At 39.5% G+C, this 21875-nt stretch overlaps 1 protein-coding gene across 2 annotated transcripts in view; it reads right to left on the bottom strand.

The window, feature by feature from the left end:
* Window positions 1-21875, bottom strand: part of scfd2 (sec1 family domain containing 2) — an 89421-nt gene that overhangs the window by 39385 nt on the left and 28161 nt on the right. For both annotated transcript variants that reach the window (XM_008336239.3, XM_008336231.3), the window contains exon 5: window positions 15939-16233. In XM_008336239.3, coding sequence (XP_008334461.1) covers window positions 15939-16233 — 295 coding nt within the window. The remainder of the gene's footprint in view (window positions 1-15938; window positions 16234-21875) is intronic.

Here is a 21875-nt window from a genome sequence, read left to right as displayed (position 1 = left end):
CAAGGTAAATCTGCTAACACAAGATGAAGAATAACACAGTAACAGACTCCACGTTCACTACTGCAGAAAAAACACGAGTTTGAGTCACAAAACACAGTAACCATGCAACTCCTGAATAACATAGCTCGATAATACCGCTACGGCAACTTGGAGTATCTCCCGAATCCGCCAGTTAAGTTAAGCATTTGGACTTAGGGATCAAGTCGCACGAGTTACATTTTTTTCGATCCTGAAATTATGACCAATGCTGGACCGATACCGATCCTGAGTATCAGATCAAGCTATCCGTAGTCCTAGAGGCCAAAATATGAGTGTGTCAGATCAGTGGTTCGAGTGCTTTGCATGATGGAACATGCTCATTAGGAAACTATAATGCATGTGATAATATTCTGACTTCCCTCAGTGTAGCCTGGTTGCTTTGAGTCTACAGCACAGCACCCATAAAATGCCCAGGAGACACCACAGCTGCTGGGCAGCCTCACTGCTGAGGTCATTTTTAATGAGCTATGGAACATGGCAGAGAATAATTACATCTGTCAAAGTCGCTCGATCGACGTGTCACATTCTGTCAGACTGATAAAGAATGAGCAACAATAGATGAAGAAACGTCTCAGGCTTTGCTTGGAGTAAAAAGAACTATTTCCACAGTCAGAGCTCCTGAGCATAAAATCACCAAAATGTACAAAAAATAGAACGTGTATCAGGATTGCCAAAGCACTTGTGACATTTATGTATTGCTGGAGGGGAAATTTTGTGAGACTTGACTCCCTTTCCTCTCGCTCCCTGTACAAATAATGAATAATAAATATTTTATTTCTTTTACAAGTACACAGCCACAAAATGCTGCTCTGAAAACACCCCAAGTGGAATGTTTCCAAATATCAATTTATGGTGTTGGAAAATTATTATTACCGGAGAAGAGCGGAACACAAACACACAAAACAAGATATTCACATTGCTAATGTATTCCATAACATCTCTCACACCGAGGTTTATAAAAATCTCAAAGAAACAATCTTTCCAATCCTTCTGTCATTATCTGTACAATCTTTGATAACGTCCAAGTATAAAAAAGAATAGGATTTACTCCTTCCTACAGTGCAATGGAGTTCTTGTGATATGGCTGAGATTTTATGAAAATGTAAACCTTCTTAAAATGAGTACTTCCTGTTTGAAACTAAGAGGAAGTTCACATCATCCCAATCTCTATGTATCTCCCCAGTTGAGATTTTTCAGCTTACTTGAACCCATAAACACACAGCTAGTATCGCACATGCTTATCAAATTATGGAAAGGCAGTATGGGACGGACGTTATTGGAGCATCCATCAAAATAATAGTCGTTTTCACAACTGCAACAGAAAGACTCCGTCTCCAATAAATCAACAAATACAAACAGAAGACTTCAGATTCACAGGAAGAAAAACACTCCAGAGATGGAGACAGAGAGGACAACAATGTCCAAGGACAGGACTGTATATTTACTGCCCACACTCAAAGAGTATTGAAGTATTAGTATGGGGACAGATATTCTCCCCTTCCTCACAGCCAGACACAGCCAGAAAGAAACAGGACCATTAGACAAGAGGAGGACAGATAGAAGAGAGGGTGGGGCAACTGATGAAAGGACATGATTAACCTTTGATCTCTTCGCTGCATCTTGTGTGTGTGTGACAGAGAGAGAGTGAGAGAATGAAAATGAGACTGTGTTTGTTGAATGATAACTGTGCTCTGAGCTTGGATGCTCCGACAGGACACAGACAGATAATGTTGACGTGCACAGATCCCTTGATATGAGCTGCAGAGATGAAGCAGAGGAAGGGAGGAGCCAAACGTTGTGTTGTATATGAACGAACGCCCGGTGACATCGACTGAAGTGTTTGTGTAGGTTGTAGTGAATGTTGTCTGGTGTGTCCACCAACATCACGGCTATGGAATGCCTATGAATATTTCTAGTTCCTGATATTTTGAGAATACAAATAAGGAATAAAATAAATAAAAGGAGTGTCCGTGGTCAGGTGATGAAATAAAAAACTTCCAAATGACTGTTTTTCTATTTCAATCCATACATAATAATTCTACATTTAACAATTGATCACAATAACCAGCTTGATAGCCAGGCTGATTCTAAATTAAAGTTACATTTTGATAATAGCAGTAAGTAAGTACATTTTACTAATACATTGTGATATATGATATACAGTATATTTCTAAATTTCCCAAAGGGAACTCCTGAGGGATTAATAAAGTGTTCTAGATCTATCTATCTATCTATCATTACCAAGTTTTAAATGCTGAGGAATATATTGAACGGATCTGCTTGTTATACTTAATCAATAATGTGTTAAAGAGTTTTCCACTGTGTACAAAGACTATAATTATTTTATGAATGGCAGTAAACGACAGTTGGTAAAAACATTATCACGACATTTTTTTATTGATGAACTCGCTTTCTTTTTACCAACTAAAAAGGTCTTATGTAAATTATTACTGCATAATATTATAATATATAACTGCAGACCAAGATGAAATATATCGACATAAATGGTATTGTCCCTTTTTATGTCATGCATGAAATATATGAATATCTCTAAAAAACGTTATATATAATGTAATATATTGAAAATGTTATATACATACATAACATGCTCAAATAAAATATATTTATACATATATATACATATAATATATATAATGTTTTTATTATATATTCATTTATATATACATATACACGTACACAAAATATACACACATTGTATATTTATTTGTATTTATTAAATATGTATGTAACAAAGAACAAATGAAACGAAGTGTGGGAAATTGGAGAAGAGAGATTATGGGTTCTATACAGGCTGGACGGAGGTGGTGTATCTCTGTAAATCAGATCATAGTGGACGGCTTATTGACTGAAACAAACTTTCCGACACAGTCGGACTGCTTTGACAGAGCGTTGTGGGTTTCATTTGATACCTGAAGCCAAATAAACAAGGGAATCCTGCCAGATTTGGACGCAGAGCAATAAACTCTGCAGTTATCTGAGATGCTCAGTCTGTTTACAGGTTCATCAGTCAACACACCACAGGACACACGTACACACGCAAGAAGAACCCGCCATGGCTGCTGGTGCAATAGTTTTATAACTCATTTGGATTCTTTTTACTTAGCAGTACCTCAAAGTTTCATAAGAAGTCTGAGGCTGAGAAAGTCAGGAAAACTTCAATGTTGTTTTCAGTCAAGATGACGACTCTGAGGGTCACTACTCTTTGTGAGGGGTAGAAGAGGGGTGGGATACAACACAGCCAAGATTGAAACCACATGTTGAGGCACACTGTGCCTTGTGAGTGTTCTCTTACAGCACAAAACTACGCAATAAACACACAACCTGGCTCTAGTCACAAACTGTAGTCGATATAAAAGTGGAATTCCTGCCCCATTATCTGTTGTTGTTTTTTTTCCACATAAACACTCATGGTGACTCAGACTCACTCAGACACACACCATTGTACATGGGAATGAGTCAACATCTTCTCCTCACAGGAGAATGATGAGGTGGTGAGTGTGGCTTTGCTCTCAAACTGAGAGAACAAAGACAATTAGTCTTTGTCTCTTGGCACCACACAGAAAGCTTTATGTTGGTGTTCAATGACAACTGCTCCGAGAGAGGAGCAATTTTGATACCACTCTAAAGGAACAGTGACACACAGCAGGAGGTAAGTGTTGAATCAGTGTGGAAACCGACATGAGACAAGAGGCTGTTAGAAATAAGGAACTAAAGAAACCCCCAGAGGATTCAAACATGATGAGAACAATACTGCATTGGCACAGTCGGCTATAGAAAAATGGTCAATGTTACATGACTTTTCTAAGTTTACATTTAAGTCAACATAAACCCTGGCTGTGGACCAGGCTGAAATATAGAATTCAGCTATTCTACTGTATACATATTATTGGTAATTTTATTATTTTATTTTATTGCTAAACCATCTTGACGATGGCTTGTATAACACGAAAAAAATTTGGTGCAGCTCTTGTCCTCAATATTAATCGGGGAGACATACGGTATTTTCCAGAAGTCACACTTTTTTTTTCATCCTTTGGCTGGGATTGCGACTATACATTAAAAAATCAAAATTCACATGTTTGTTATTTTCACACTGACAGCTTCTAGAGGACACTCTAGGCTTGTGCACCAGTATCTGCTACTACAGTACCACTAAAAATCTACATGATCGTTATTTTACACACTGACTGCCGCTAGACGGCACTCTAGCTGGCTGTTGCGACTTATATTCCAGAGAATATGGTACACTAAATTACCACTCAGTGTTCAGATAAGGTCTGATGCAATACAGCTGTCTGAACCTTTAAGTTGAAGCCTACAACACTTCCTGTCGGGAGTGGAGATAGTATTTACAGTTGAAGCTGCTTTGGGAAACAAAAAAGTATGTACAGAGTTTATGCTGTATATATTTTTGTCATTGAGGGTAAATGAGAGTATGTAGATGTACACAGCTGTCATGTTGTGACAATAAGGAATCCACCGAGTGAAATTTTTCACTGGCAGATAGAACAGGGAAGAGATAAGGTGCCGCGTCCCACAGCCACAGAGGAAGCCTCATATCACAGGAAGCTCCTTCTACAGATGTCAGATCCTTCTAATCACCATCTCTCTTCCTGTTCCAGACCCGTGGAGCTGGACTACATCACACGAGCACTAACAGTTAGCCACAGCCGACGAGGATCATACATATACTTACCCATCCAGGCAGGCATCCTACACAAACATCACATCTTGGTGGGGCTGAGGTTCACATCAAAGTGGATTACAGGGTGGATGAGGCCAATGCTATGGTGACCGTCGGCAGACATACAACTTAGTATTTCTGACCTCGACATGCCGACACCACCCATGGATTATGGGAACATTTAACTCGCTATTTGTCTGCTTTCCCCTCGCACTTTCAAATATGTGTAACTCTAATCGGTTTGTTGACCAATCACAACGGCAGACAATTTCCTGGCTAATGAAAAAAAAAACAAACCAAAAAAACACACAACAGAAGAATGTGTATTATATTCAGGGCCTGAGGGCAGACAGTGTACCCACAATAACCTCTGCTGGAGATGTACTGCTCATGAAAATGGGCTATCATAACAAAAATAACACAGTGCACTCCCTATAACACACACCATCGCCCCCTGCTGATGAGCCATATACAAACACAGACTTCATAATCCTGGCCATTAAAATAAACACGGGAATAAATATATATATATATACAGTATATACTTAATGAATTTATGCCAAAATTGACATCAAACTTTTCACGCAAGTATCTTAAGGGTTGGAAGATCAAATCTTAATAGCCCTAAACCTTAATAAAGGACATGGAAAATGCCTGCAGTGAAAGATTGAGGACCAAAAGAAATTTTGATTCTAAGAAGACACTCAAGGCGAACTGGAGTATGAAAAAGTAAAAAGGAGAGAGACACTGGAAATCCATGAGTTGATCTCTTGATCTAAAATATAACAAGCTCTTTGGGACATGAGGTGTTCTGATTCTTTATGGGATGAAACCTTAAAAACACCATCCTCGCTCTGTAACCGTTGGTGGTCCTTGAATGTACTTTGAATGCTATAGTGGGTGTGTCAATGTCCTCTAATGACAATCACCCAAATAAAAAAGGGAATTATTGATAAGTAGTAGCAAATTTGTGAGGTGAAATGGCCTGGGTTCTTTGCAGAAGACACTCACACATGGTGAAATTTGAGAATTTGCCAAAGAAAAATAGGCCATTGCATATCTTTTTTTAAGTACCAAAAACCCTTAGGGTTATGGTGGGCTTACAATAAATCTCCCTTTAAGTAGTGTTTATGAACACTGTTGTTGCATTGTTCACAATCGCATAAAAATACTTGAAAAAACAAAACAAAAACCAAACAGTTCCCTTACTGGAAATAAGTGGATCCAATCCTCTTCCCTTAGAACCAATTTTAACACCAGATATAAATCAGATATATATTTAGTAATTGTATAAAAATAAGTGTTAAACAGATTCATGTGTGTGCAGCACAATGTGAGGACAAAGAAAGATGATTGGCAAGAAAAGACAGGAAAAGGAAAAAATTAAAACTATATACATATCACATCTTGGAAATTAAACATTTCCATATGTTTATTTTTTTTTTCTCAGGATTTACTTTTTCTACTGAGAGGAGAGGGAAGTTAAAATGGAGCCAAAAAAAGGGACTGTTTTCAATATGAAGAACTGAGTTTGTGTGTTCTGCTTCAAGGATGCTGGAGGAGAAGCTGGTGAACAGAGGTGACTGGAGGTTGAGGGATGTTTTGGCTTTAAAGCAAAGAGGCAACAGTATAAGGAAGGTGTGTGTGTGTGTGTGTGTGTGTGTGTGTGTGTGTCCTAATGTGTTTAGATTCTGGTGGGGCTGAGTTTACACTGGATTTACTGCAGCAATTCTCACTACAGACGGTCATTATCACCGCCCACACTGTGTGGACAGAAGTGATAACCGCACCAACGGTCCACTTGGCCAAGAAGTTTCTCACCTGAGAGTCATTCATTCATCCCTGCGCCTGGGCCACCAGAGATGCAGGAGACTTGGCCTAAGCTGAATGTGATAGTGCAAATCTCCCAGACGCTTCGCAGAGAGCGGGGCAGCTGTCAGCATCCGTGTGTAGCAGAGAGTGTAACTACGTGTGTATGAAAGGAAGGCAGTGTGTGAGAGACAACCTGAGAGAACCAGAGGAGGCAGACTAACTGAGAAGATAAGAGGTGATACACACCGGAAAATGAAATTGCGGAACAGCTTTTATTGTAAGATTTTGGTATGAGTCATGGACTAGAATCACCGACAAAAGCGCAGGGTGAACTCATCTCCCCAAAGGACGTAACTCCTTATCTGTAAATACACTTTGATTAATAGTTTTGCAGAATGCTATTTGTTAAAATAGTTTTTTTTCTGTCATGATGAAGGACAAGATTATCTGGCAGATAGACTGAATATGACCAACCTCCCCTGTTCTCATCATCAAACATTAAAATCTGCCAAATGCTCTAAAGAATCTTACAGACAGGTCAAATGCTTTGTTCATTCATACTGACTCATAAATAATCAATGTAAAATAAACCTGTACGGGGGACAGTTTATTTTAGCCACAATGGCGCCGCCCGAATGGCAGCAAGTTGCAGCAGCTCCGTCTTTTCTACCCTGCACTACAACTTTTAATCACTTTATTCCTTGCTGAAAATGGCTCACTTTGATATTTGTTTCACTTTGATATTTGTATCTCACCTAAATACTGTGTCTACCCTGCTGTTACTTTTACATTTACTACTACATGTCTATCCTGCTGCTGTGACAACTGAATATCCCTGGTGTGGGATGAATAAAGTCTTATCTTATCTTAGTTTGTGCTATGACATCAAAGCTCGGACAGTGATGACACATGAGTACCTGGAAGTTGAAGCCTACACATGAGTGACACTAAATCGAAACTGGAGCTAAAACCACTGTACAACATTCACAATAATTGAATATCGATATCTGAAATAAACATGGAATTTAACAAAATGCCTTGAACCTTCTCCATGTTTACTTGTGCTTTGAATATCAATTTAGAGATCTACAGAGCGGCAACACAACACCAAATGTTTTCCTTAACCAGCTGAAAAAATAAGTGTGGGTCCTAGCCATGAATAAATAAACTGCAAATCTGACACTGCTTTTGTGTTCTTCAATCTCTTTACATTTTTGTGACTTTTTTTCTCTTTACCCTAATTTGTTTTGATAAATGTAGACTAACAGCTTGCATCTGAAACCTGCCTGCCCTGTGGATGTTGTCCAAACTGTTTGCTGTCTCATCACTGCTGATATATGTCTTTAATTTCCTGCTCTTACATAGATGAGTACCAGCAATACATTTGTTTGGCAATATACTTTCTTTGTGAGATCAAGACCAGGTTCCAATAAATCCTTCTCCCTCGGACGCAGCCTGCACTGAAGAGCTGTGTTTCAAATGTTGAAACCCATTCACAATTAGTGACGAGTTAACGTTATTTTTCAGACCAAACTATTCCCAGTGGATCAGCTTTAATTAAATACCGCCAAACACACATGAGTCAAAGATCCTTCTAGTAAGTACTGTAAATGAAATACAAAAATTCAGCTTAGTCAGCGTTCCACCATTAAGGACTTCAGCTTAGACACGCAGACCCTTAGATGACTAAGACGAGCCAGTGGGAACACAAGCCAGGAGGGACTGAGGCTAAACAATCTGCCTGACTGGTATGAGCTCCTGTGTCTGGTCAGTGTGGAGGTCAGCTGAGGAGGGAGAGCGCAGAGATAAGGCTATCTCTACCAACGGAGACAACGGAAAGTGGCCAGACACCATACCCCGTGTAGAGAAAGACTTCTTTCTCCTCACTCCTTATATCTGTGTTCCATCTACCGGCTGAACCTGCAGCTATCAGTGTGGGACATTTTGATAACCAACCACTACCTCCTCACGGTGAAGGACCACTGTAGACATGATATGTATGGAAGAAGGTTGGACATTGAGTAGAAGACAAAGGAAGTAAGAGGGGGAAATGGGGAACAAAGAAAAATGTGAAGTTCTTCTTCAGCTCTAAGAGGAGATGTAAAAGGAGAGGGGTTATTGAAAAAAAAAGAGAGCGAGACCGAGGAGGAGGCAGGGGAGTAAGGGGGCGTTCCTGCTGGCTCAGTCTTTGATTAACACCAGGCCTCCTGACAGGAAATGACCCGGCCAGCTCTGAGCGCCAGGAGAGCTTCCATCTGGTGTCGGGCCGTGGAGAAATTCTCCACCTTGGAGAAGTTGGAACCAAATATATGAACTCAGAACTGAATGAACGCTTTACTTAGATTATTGAACAAGATTCACACCATCATTCTGTTCCTGATGTCTGTTGGTAGTGAAGAGCTTTGATGAGGTCATGAGACGTACCTCTATGTCATACAATTTCACTCCTATTGAAAAGGTTGCAGATAAAACTTGACCAAAGAGTCTGAACTGAAGTACATATAAAATATACTAAGAATTTAGAAAAAAAAATAGTATGGGGATAAGAGCGGGAGGGAGGGGAAAGAGGGAAAGGGACAATTTGGGGGAGGAAAGCGGGTACATTGGGACAGGTCATCTTTCATTGCCGACTGGAATCCAAGACGTAAACAAGTTCTTCCGCACTAACAGATAAAACACAGATAAAGTGTAAAAACCGAATGAGTCTGGTAAAAACAAACGCAGTCAAACAAATAAAACTACATTCATACAGAGCTAGTTTGGAAGCTAACAGACAACGCCATGAATCACAGTATATTTACTACACTCTCAGCAATATAAGGTAACATGTGAATGTACAGGATGGCCAGAGGAGGACAAAAGAATTTCCATGCAGAAGACAGATGATTTGAATGGAAACTCTGGCTGCCTGGACTCTCCGTCACAGGACTTGCTGGTTGACCTGCTGTTGCTCTGATGCGTGTGCAGGGGCCAGAGGCCATGGTCTCAGTCAACGTCCCTTTGGAAGCCAGTGTGTGTGTGGCTGTGTGTGTGTGCCTCTCACATTGTTGACTGTTTGTTTATTTACAAGTCTGCCTGGACCATGATAATGTCATTTTATTATACCAAGCAAAAATTCCCGACAGACGTATACCGTAAGTGCTGACAAGCCTTTTATGATGTGCATTTCCTGTCATAAATAAGAAGCAGAGGAATTCTCTGCCGTGTGCTAAAACACTACATAAAGCAACCAGAGGTGTAAACTGCACCCAGGGCCAGTTCTGTGAAATCTAACCTGCAGACAGCAGCTACTACACTGCAGTACTACAACACACTGAGCAACAATAAAATGTCTTTCATTTGTTAATGCTCACCTCACCGCACTACCCTAGACCGCTGGTCCTCAAACTTCTGTGGTCGTTCCACACTTTGAAATGGAGATTTTCGATGGGCCGCCATCAACTTTAGAAAAATCTTGACGAATTGCATTTCAAATTTATTGAACTAACACCAAGTAATGTCATGTTTTATAAGGAATCAAAAGCAACATCAAATTACACAGAGTAAAAAAAGAGAAAATAAAATTCCAGTTGTGCCATCATCTTAAACATTTCCTGTTTTTTCATGTCTTAATAATTAAAATTAATAATTAAATACAAACTGTTTCTCTAGTGTAGATAAAAAAACCTATATTTCTTGAAAAATTTAAAATGTCTTTTTTTAAAAGTAAAAATATTTATTTGGTTTTAATTCCATGCATGTACAACAGTACAAGGCTGTTAGGAAGATTAGTATGTTATAGTATAAATAATATCAGCATCCAGTACCATATCTGTGTACCACTGTACTACTGTGCCATGCATACGTCAGCTGCAGGTTGATATAAAAGCATGTCTTTGACAGACCGTTAAAAAAACAAAACAAAAAAAACCAGAAGGGAAAGCCATTCAAGGCCAATTGACTTCATGAACCATCATCTTCCTCCAGGCAAATTTGTCCAGAGAGAGATCCAAAAGTCTGACACCACTTGACTACCTGTCATTAACAACTACTAAGGCTTTGTTTATACTTAACTTGAGTGTGCGGGGCCAGAAAATGACATCAGTTTGTGTGAACAACTGACACTTGGTCCAAATGATCTGGCTTTAAAACCACCGTTTCAGATCACAGACCAGATCTGGCCAGTCTGAGGTTGCTGAGATTTTCATGGTTAGTACCTAACAACAGAGCTATCTTTATATGCATCCACATGAGCTTAATAACTTTATAACCACAAGTAATGGTAGATTTAACAACAGTACAATGAGCCACAACCGATACAAAGTCAGCCGTCTGACGTCAAGTTCACACATTCCCATGATTTCTATTAACTTTTGCAACGACAACATTTATTTCTCCCAAGAGTCGTCATCATTGACGGGGAGTGGGAAAGTGTTACGTAAACTTAAATCCAAAGATTCTCGATTAATTTAGAGCCAACTGGTATGATAATTCAGACCTGTCTGGTCATTAAGTTCTGCCATTCTGACATTCATTTCCTATTCCATCATATATAAGCAATTGAGAAATGAAAACCCAGGCCATCAGACATTGAGGCAGGATAGACCACTATTGATTGCCCTTGATTTTTCTTTTCCACTGGCGTTCATATCAACAGGCTTAGATGTATTTTTAATGATATGTTTGTGATATGCAAAGTAAGTAAAGTAAAGTAGTTTTGCTCAATTTTGCTGTTTACTATTCAGAGGGCCACAAAGTGAAAGAGTGGTTCATGCTTGTGCCTTACCCTGGTGGTTTGTAATGGTCTTTTTGTGTAGAATTTTACCTCTGTGTCTATGGGTTTTCTTTGGGTACTATGTTTTTTTCCCCATAGTCCAAAAACACATAGTTTGATCGAGTATAAATGGTTGTTTGTCTGCTAATCTGCTGGATTAGATCGGCTCCAGTCTTCTTGAGAACTCTGGAAAGAGAAATTTGTATTTGGCCATATTTCCAGTCAATGATGATGTTTCAGCACCATTACTCAGCTTCTTCTTAGCTTATTTTTTTTAATAACACAATATGTTCTGGGATATGCTTGTATAAGCATGTTCCACTGCCAGTGTGTCTCCTTTGGTTTGTACAAAGGAATTACACATTCATGTTATTCTACTTGTGTTCAGTCCTTTATATAGATATAAAGTCTGAAAATGTACATTAACACTGTCTTCACTCATATTTGAGCAAAATAACTGATAAACTGCAGATGTCATGTCACGTTTGTCACTGAGTTTAAAACACATAAAAAGGTGTAATAAAGTTTTAGGTCGATTTTCTGTTCTTATACCACATTAAGGAAGTCCCCAAACTTTTCCGCTGAATGTAGTTTGTATATAAGTAGGATGCTGTCCAATATACCAGATGTCACAAAGTTCTTTGTGTTGAAACAGACGTACCAGACCAAATAAATTTGGGATAAATACAAAGCACCACTGGTAATGTATAAATTCCCAGCTCTCTGATGGCTGGGGAGCAGACTCGGGGGCCTGAGCCTGGAGGTCTGATAGTGACTCTGTGTGTGGCCCGCTCTGTTAACCACACTGTCCTATAGTGGCAGTAAGGAGCTGATGAGCCGGCGTTAATTAAAGCCCGGGCTCCCTGTCATCAGCTTATCAGATCTGCTGAACTAGAAACAGCAACGCCACTGGCTGCTTTGCTTCCCTCTGGGTCCGTGGTGTTCATGTATGCACGTGTCCGAGTGTGTTTGTATAACAGAGGAGGAAGTAAAGAATGACCAGCAATTAAAAATAATTGAGACTAATTCTATTAAATGCAGTGCAACTAGGGAAACATATTTAATCAGGGACAATCATTGGACTAACTTTTGCTCCACTTTCCCCCGGTAACTAGCACAACACTTTAGGGCTTCTGAGAGGCAAGAGAGGGGATGATTAAGGCTGGGCAGAAAAAAAAAATATATGAAAAGGAAATTAAAAAGAAAATGTAGAAAAGTTGAATAAGTAGAGTGAAGGAAAGTTGGTGGCTAGAGTAATGCCTGAGCCCTTTCATGTCCCTTGTCTGGCCCGCAGTTCTGTGCCAACCCAAACAACGGCGTTGGGGAGGTCCGACTCCCTCCCTCTCGCCCCGTGCACACCCTACTGACAGGATGAATAACAAAGCCATGTGTGTCTGCAGCAGTGAAAGAGGGGACATGACTTGAACCCGTTGCATTTACAGTTGAAAATCTTTCTCAGCATAATTTTCTCAGAACGTTTTCTCATCCTTTGCCACAGCCTCAGTTCGTGGACGTCTCACTGCTTGAGCTGTGCGCCCACACACTGACATAAGTACAGAGCAGCACAGATCCGTCCAATGGAGCTGCTCTACAGTGAGGATTAAAAAACAGTTGCTTTGCCCTACTTTTTTGTCCGATACTCTGTACCCCAACCATGGGAGAAGACTTGAAAAATGACAAAGAAGGAGGAGAACTGTAGCAAAGAGTGATTCAGACTAAAACAAATCCATCTGGTCGTCTGAGAAACTCTCATTTTTGTTTTCTTACCAGAAACAAAGTATTTTTTCCCACAACTGAATTGGGGATTAACAGTAACTGCTCTGAGGTATTTACAACCTGCACACAACACACACCAGCCCTGTACGCTATTAAGCAGCCAATCAGACGCCGGGATTCTGCCATTAAAGGTGGTGCCTGCACCAATCTGATCATTTGTCCTTTCTCACTCTGTTTCTAACAGCCAATCATGTTCTTTCCACATGCGTGGTTGGCTGTGAACTATTCAGTTTTAAGAGCTCATTTCCCAGTCTACAATAACCAGAACCATTTTCTTGGATAAATACAGTAAAACTCTTTAATCAAAGCCATACCCTGAAACAACACTGCGTACACATGCATTGACACAAACAAAGGCCATTAAGTTTAATTACCTTCACAGAGAGAATCATCAATATATTAAAACCACTGCTTTGAAAACAAAGAAAGAACTTTCTCTGGTATGAAGACAAAAGACAAAGTGCTGACAATGTCCCAACTACAGTCAAATCACTTCACGTCTCACTTGTAGTTGCAACAAAGAGTCCTGCAAGAAAGCAGTATGTGTTGAACAGTACTTACTGACATGTTGTTTTACAAAGCAAAGCACTTAAAGGAAATATTTATGGAATTCAGCAGCAAAGAAAACAGTTACAGTTAACCAGACAGGAAATATAAAGATGCAAATAAATCTAGTGCGTGAAGTCAAACGAGGAAAAGCCTGAGCTTGATCCAGCTTTAATCTGCTTCGTGCTTATTTGGTTCTTGCTATTTGGCATTCTTGTCTGTTGATAGTGTCTCTTTGTGTTTTCTAATCAGTTAAACATGCACAGTGTGTAAGTGCACTGTGTAAGCTGAACTCTGCAGGCTGACACGGGCCAAGGAGAACACAACAAAGAAATTTGTAAAAACATGGTTCTCATGGTGACCAGGTTTTTAAGTCAATGTCTGGTTTCAATTTGACTCATTTAATTAAGAAGAACGTCACAATCAATGTTTTGCTCTCGAAGCAGAGGGAACGAAAGAGAAGGAGAAGAAAAAGGAGAGCCAGAAAGGAGCTCCAGTGTCGTGTTACTCAAGTGGAGTACTTCAGTGGCTGCCATAAAACCCCTCACACAGCCAGTGGTGCATGAACACACACGAACATTAAATGAAAGGTGGACACACTGCTGCATGACACACACACACGCAGACTTTTTCTCTCTCACATACACCTGGAACACTATAACAGGGTAATTTCCAGTGATGTGTTTATAAAGGAGTCCGGTTTTTTAACATAAGCCACATCTTTAGGCCTGAGCCTGCCAAGAGGCCCCTCACATCTGACCTGCACTGAGCCAAGTAGATCAGACAAAGACAGAGACGGAGACGGAGAATATAAGGTGGAGAGAAGCAGCGAGTCTCAGATTCAGGGGTTGTAGAGTGTTTTACATGTATTTACATATGTTTTACATGTATGCACTGACCTGTGGCACATTATGTTTGTACTTTGGTGTCTTAGCAGAAGTTGATGTAACCACAAAAGGCTTGGTAACAAATGTAGTCTTTAAGAATTGCTTTAAAGTAAATACCACTTGGAATTTAAATCTAAAAACATTTCAAATCTAAAACCCCAAAACAAAACAGAACAAAAAGGAAATCCTAAATTTCAGAGTTGTGGACAGTTTTCATCAACCATCCATGTATTAAATATATTAAATCATTATTTGCCCACATTTACCACCTACATCTATCAGAATCAGAATCAGAATCTCTTTATTGTCATATGCACCAGGGAAGGTGATACGAAATTTAGTTTTGTACGACCCGTTCCAAGAAAAAACATGAATAGACAATAAAAACAATACAAATAATTGACACGTTTTTAAGTTGATGCCTGCAGAAATGCCATTTTTGGAACAATCTACAGTTGTTTAAGATTTTATTTATTAAATTAATTTATTCTAAAAAAGAATAATAATTACTTGAAAAAGTATTTCATGAGAATAAATACTAAATACTAGACATTTCAGGCAACCCCATATAAATTTCGATCGACCAGACTTGGGGTCACGACCTGAGGGTTAATATCCTAAGGCTTAATATATGGGATAGATCTTAAGGTGGGAAATGATCATGACTTTCATAGTTTTAATGTTTTGGGGATAAAATTATGTTTTACCCCCTAAAAATAAAAGTATATGATTCCATAAGAGCTTCAAGCTGAAATCTCTAGAAACAGGGTATTATTTCTGGGTGTGTCCTTAGGTATGGGCCAGGCAAAACTAAAAGTAGCTGCAATTATGAACCATGTGGCAGGGCAGGGGATTGTGTGTGTATAAAGGACCAAGGTTAAAGAAGCTATTACTCTTGGAGGCACGGGCAGTTGTGGTGTGAGGTACACGGTTCATTTATCTTAGGAGTTGGCCTTGATTTGCTCTACCACACATTTACCAGCTCAGCTACACCAGCAAAATACTCAGGAAGGAACTAAAAGAAACCAAAATAGACATGTGCAGCAAAAAGAGAGAGAAAAAAAATATCCCCACGGTTTCTGATGAAACTGTTGAGATTAGAAGTAAAGGGTCGTTTCTGTCTCCCACTTATCCAGTACAAACATTCCCAAGATCGACTATTTGAGTTGTGGTTTGAAAAAGTGATGAGGAAACGTGTGCGTAGGAGGTCGTGGATGAGAAAGTGAAACACAAAGAAAGATGGGGTGTGAAGATTTTGATAAAAATCCTCCCATTAACACCACTGGAGGCCGACAGAGGAAATAAACATTCAGCTGTTCCCACTTTCTTACTCTAACTTCTTTGGACTATCAGCAGAAGTCAAAAAGTGAGAAAAGCTCCTGGAAATAATCACGTGATGTAACTGCATTGATTCTCTCACCTGTGAGCTTTTGAAGCATTGGGCTGAGCTCCGTCTGGTTGGTGATCAGCAGGGTGAGCGCTCCGATTAGTTCCCTCTCCAGCTTTTCCAGCTCCTCCTCCTCTGCATGATGGTCTGAAGGCTGGGCCTCGTCAGCCAGGGAGTACAGGTAGACCAGCAGGAGGATCAGCTCATCCGGCCCACACTCATCCTTCCTGGACCTTGACCCTGAGGATGACGAGTCGGGGCCTTCATGATGTTGCATCAAGGGCAGCAGCTGCCTTAGTACAGCCGGGAAATCAGAGTCTCCCAGAGCCTGTGAGTCAGAAAGAACCAGGGGGGCAGGTAAAAAAACTGCACCATGTGGATCCACATTAAGGACAGTGGTAGCTGTAATGTTTTTACACATCAAGAAAGTCTTGTTGACTTTACTATCAGGTTTTTCAGTAATAACTTATAAGTTAAGCTAAAAATTATAACATGACCCTTCTGTTCTCACTAGCACCAATATTTCTCCTGTCATAACATCCAGAACAAAAAACAAGATTTCTTTAAAAAAAGAACATGAGGCTAAAGCAGTGATTCCTAACCACTGTGCCGTGGCACACCAGTGTGCTGTGAGAGATCATTAGGTGTGCCATGGAAAATTATCCAATGTCACTTAATTTGTCCCAAAACTATTATTTATTTATTGCAAATATTTTTTTTCTTTGTGTGACAGGCAGAGCAATTAAATCCTCTTCTGCTAGGTGGCAGCAGATGGCTATTAAAACGAAAAAGATCTTGAAGAAGATCTTTGTGTGTGTCTTTCTTCAATTCCTGCCAGTATATCACTGTTGTCTTTACCTAAACAGACTGAGGTTTTAGTCAATGATGAGGTCATTTTGGTGGTGTGGTGTGGGGTTTTTCCTGATATATAAGATATATATGTGCCGTGGCTCAAAAAATGTTGGGAAACACTGGGCTAAAGGTTAAATAGGCTAAAACATCTACAACCACATGCACCACCATAGAACCCATATTAACACTACTTTTATGTTACAGTCTGACTGACTTCGACTGTCTCGTAATCATGCTGCAAAGAGTCTAAATTACAATTACGGAGAGTGAGCTCATAGTTACATCCACCAATGTGACAACTTTGGAAGAGAGGTAAAGCCTAATTTTGTTCTCTTCTTCTGTTGGACACTGCACAGACTCCCTATGTCTCTGTTACTCTTTCTCCACTGCACACACTGTGGTGCTGTATATCACAGGAGCACTCAAAAGCACTGGCCGCTATAATAACAAGAGTGACATCATCCATCTATAAAACAAGGCGTGGAGCTAAACTCTGTGATGAAGAGCAGGAAAGCGAAATGATAAAAACTGCTCAAGAAGAAAAATATGAGTGTTGATAAAGGGACGGCATACAGTTAAATAAGACATTAGTGCAAATGAGGTGGAGATGATAGTTACAGAAACACAAATCAGATGAATCTTCAAATACCCCTGTGGTTATATGTTATTTTAACAAAGGATTGTTCCGGAACAAGTGCTGTGTTTCCCTCTTCAAACACACAGAGACACAGGGAATGATGGGTTTGGACTGTGAGTTTGGCCCAGTTAGGGGATCCTGTGTCCGACCCAGAAGAAATGTTGGCTGAGCCAAAGATGAAACTGAGTCGGAAGATGTTAAGACAACACAACGTTCACTGTCCTGAGGACGTTTTGGAGAAAAGTGCCTCACACTAACGGAACAGTAAAATCCGCAGCCATTGTTGAAGGTGTCAGTCATATCTAGTATATTTTAGGTACAACATCACTCTATCTACTCTGTTCACTTAAGGGGAGCCTCCTTCTTGCATCAGACCCCAGCCAAACACAAGTCCCCCAAGGGACGTTCACACACGGTCCCACCACACATTTTTCTTCTTAAACATTGTGAAATCAAATACCTCTCCAAGTTGCACTCATTTGAACTGCCAAAAAAATCTTTTGGGGATTGCTCTCTCTTGCCTTCACTGCTGGTGCACAACAATGAGAGGAGAAGGACAAAGACCGTGAAAGGTTTTATGTCGAAATGCAAACTGCTTTGGTTCAACTCTTATTCAGGACCTCAGCTATACTTAATATACAGTACATGTACAATAGGAGCTTTGAGTCTTGTCTATTTTAAAAAGGGATACAGCTAAAAAAAAAAACGCTAATAATTTTTGTGGAAATGTCTTATTTGACGTGCTATCACACACTTTAATATGAATAATATCTCTACAAAAGAAGAAATAAATGAATAAAAAGCATCGTGAATGTGTTTTGAGTTAGTACATCTCAGTGTGTGTTAGCCAAGGTTTTGCCAGATACGACAGTAACAGACTGACAGTCAAAGTTCTCTTAACTCTACTCTATTTCCAATAGTTCACTTTTAAAATTTCAATTTAATCCGACTGCGGCTTTATTAGAGAATACGTTGTTGTTTGCAGCACTACCCTAAGAATAATATAACACAGTTTATCCATGGCAAAATTTTAGACAGCCGCTCTTTATTTAACCTTCTTTCTGATATGTAAATGGCAGCAGAGTTTTCCAAAACATCGAGGTACATGACTGGGAGTTCTTTCCCATTTTTGGATGTCAGTGTTTATTAAACACTGGACGTTTAGCCATGTGTATACCATTAACTGTGTATTTTGCTGTTTGTGAATGTATCTTTACATCTTTACATGAGCAAAAACATGCACTCTATAGGTCCCTTCAGGAGATCCATAAAAGCTGCTGTCAACGGAGAGCCATGGCGCCAGAGCAGGAAATGGAGTTTCTGCAGCAGACCTGAGATTGAACTGTGTATTTCTGAGTGGGACGACTGACTAAAGGTCATTCCAGCTCCAAAAACCAACTATGGCACTGGTATAGGACGTGTTGTGATGATGGGAAAAAAAGAAGAAGAAGCAGGATACGTGGTGCTTTTCTGTGGAACTCTGTGGTTAAAATACACCAGAAAATGGAGGAGATCATATTTGTGTAATTTATGTGGAGAAACACTGTGATGTTTCAAATGGCTTTGTTCAAATGAGCTGATTAACTAGCAATAAATCAAGAAAAGGGATTAATACGAAATATAGGGTTCAATAAGAAGTAAAGAATAAAATAAGAACATCATTTGGTAAATATAAATAACATATCTTTATTTAAATTAAATGTTTTGACAATCATTTTGTCAATACTTCAATGAGAAATGAAAGTATATTTGGTGGATTTAATAAATCTAACAAATACAATAGAACAAAATAGAACAGAATCTGAACTATTTTTCTCTAAGGTCGTACTTTAAATTATTAGAATTAATGTGGCAGACTGAAATAGACTTCTATATTTATGTGGGATTCCGGGAACGCTGAAAATTGGGTTATTTTTTTTTTTTTAGACGCAGTACAAGTGTCCGGAAGTAAGGAATTACTGCAGTAATAACAGGAAGCAAACATTATGATTAAATGTCATTACTGGATGCACTGGTACTGCTGCCATGCGCTAATGTGACTATTACATACAATTATGGAATAACAACTGCATTACTCTGTTAAAACAATCCCAGGTTCAGAACTGTCAATGTCGTGAATAAAGCCACAGCTATTACTCAAGCACATCAGAAATACTGTATAAAAACTGAAAAAAAAACTGCTATTATAAAAATGAATAAATATACACCTGTGTTTTATTTAAATAAGATCAGCAGATTTGCTGAATAGAGATCATATTTTGGATTATTTCTTATAAAACGTAAGCATCACTTGATCCTATCTTGGGATTTTGTAGTTTGTTCTGGCTTGAATCTGTATCTCAGCTATTGGCAGATTACTGTCAGGCAATCCCAACCATCCTGAAGTCCATAAAGGCTCAATCTCGCCCAATGACTGAGTTAGGCCAAACTCCGCCTCATGCCCAGCATAGACTGAACAGGAAACCAGCTCCAGATGCAAACCCTGGAGGAAGGTGACTGTTTCAGATGTAGCACAGCTAACCAGAACCAGACCATGTTTGCTTCAATCTCCCCGTGCACAATGAACCTTTTTCTGTGCCCCAGGACTGGGGGAAGGGTGGGTACTGAAGGTATGGCTCTATGCTCCAACGTAGTTGCTATAGATCAGTTGTTTGTGCTGACTAAAGCCACAGCAGCCCAGTGTCACAGTTACCATAGAAACAGACGCAGGACAAGTTTGCACACATGTGCTTGATTTTTAAAAAAATGTAATCACATCCAATTTGCCTTCGCAAACAACAACATGAAACGCTGGAAAAGTTACAAGGAAACTTTTTAGAAACAAAAATACATAAATCATGAATTTATGAGGCAGCGACTAAACTTTGACCTTAAATTATGTACAGCAAGCTCATGCTTGATTTGTAGCGTAACAGATGGAAAACAAATAAGAATGCATTCGCGCTCAAAACAGTTGGCACGATTTTCAACATGTAAACACCACTGGGATGCAGAACAAACTCACAACAGCCTCGACAAACATTTTTTTTAAAAACGACTTCTCTGAGCCTGCCAGTGCACTTGTGAAAGTACAGTATCACAGCGGGGACACGTGCTCTCTGTAACCTGTACTGATGACAACGACAAATCCTGTGAGTGGGTTCAGCCGGAAAATTTCAGTTTACTCAAAGACGGAAATTTGACTTACTGGAGCCGGAATGGAAAATCAAGTTTATATCTGGAAGTCTTTTTACTGTCATTATTCTGTTTTTTGTCAAAGGTGTGGACAGTGTCTCATGTCTTTAATGTGGGAAGAGGAAATGTGACTCCAAACATGAAGAAGAGTGAGTCTGCACACACAACCACACAGTGGAATTACAGCGGTCAACCTGAGCTTCATGGATTATATGTATGAAAAACTGTACTGTTTCTGTCTTAACTATATTATGGTTTATCCAAAAATAGACTCTTTAACTGGTATTCAACAACTATAGATGGTTGTTATATACTGTCATACTACATGGTTGGTTGGATGGATGGATGGATGGATGGATGGATGGATGGATGGATGGATAGATAGATAGATAGATAGATTGTAGTTTGCACACTGCACTGTCAAACATATATGTGTTTCATCAAATATATTTAATAGTGTCACACAACCCGAAACATTTGTGACAGAAACAGACATTCCTTTTTTAAGGGTTCGCAATTCCAGGGCAGACAAAAGCTTTTAGAGGAAAAAATAAAAAGACCCTGTTTTGCTTCCACCAGCTTGACCCTTCTTTTATTTGTAGGAACACTGAGACACAAATCTTTTATTTCAAATGAGGCCTGAATTACCACACAGAGTGTGAGGTGGGTCTGTTTTGTTTCTGCCCAGCCGGGCGGCTACGGTCACAGACCTGCACGCTGGACTGCAGGGAGGGAAATCAATGGTCTCCTGCACAGCTGAAGGTCAGCTTCACTGGAGGGGGGATGTATGAGCAGCTGCCTCACTGTCAGTACGAGCAAGTGTTCTGAATAAATAAACAATACATTATTTAAAGGTAAAAACTTACCTAAACTCAGACCTCATCAGATTTTTTGATTGAGGATGACATTACTACTGTAAGTAGACCTGAAATCTGGGGGCAAGAGGGGTGTAGTGGTTGGTATTTTGCCAGCTACGAAAAGAAACTGAGATTCTAAACCACTTAACCCCTATATCAGAAAGGACCAGGAAGAGCAATTGGTGTGAAACTTCAAATCACTCTGAGGTCTACAGCTGTGGCGACCCCTGATAAAGAGAGAAGAAAAAAAAAGGACTTTCCTGCAAAGAAGATTGTGAGCTGTAGTTAAACTTTAACCCAAGTATGATGTATCCTACGACTACTTATTTCTCAACTCAAAACAAGTGAATTAACACACGTCTACACCCATTTATGTCGTTTGTTATCTTGTACTTTTCACTCAATTCCAAACTAAACTGAAGAGTAAGCATGTTGACACTGTTATTGCTG

This window comes from Cynoglossus semilaevis, chromosome 2, assembly GCF_000523025.1.
Source record: "Cynoglossus semilaevis isolate Cse_v1.0 chromosome 2, Cse_v1.0, whole genome shotgun sequence".
Taxonomy (NCBI): domain Eukaryota; kingdom Metazoa; phylum Chordata; class Actinopteri; order Pleuronectiformes; family Cynoglossidae; genus Cynoglossus; species Cynoglossus semilaevis.
The sequence above is the reverse complement of the archived record's forward strand: the minus strand, read 5'-3'. Positions and strand labels throughout refer to the sequence as shown.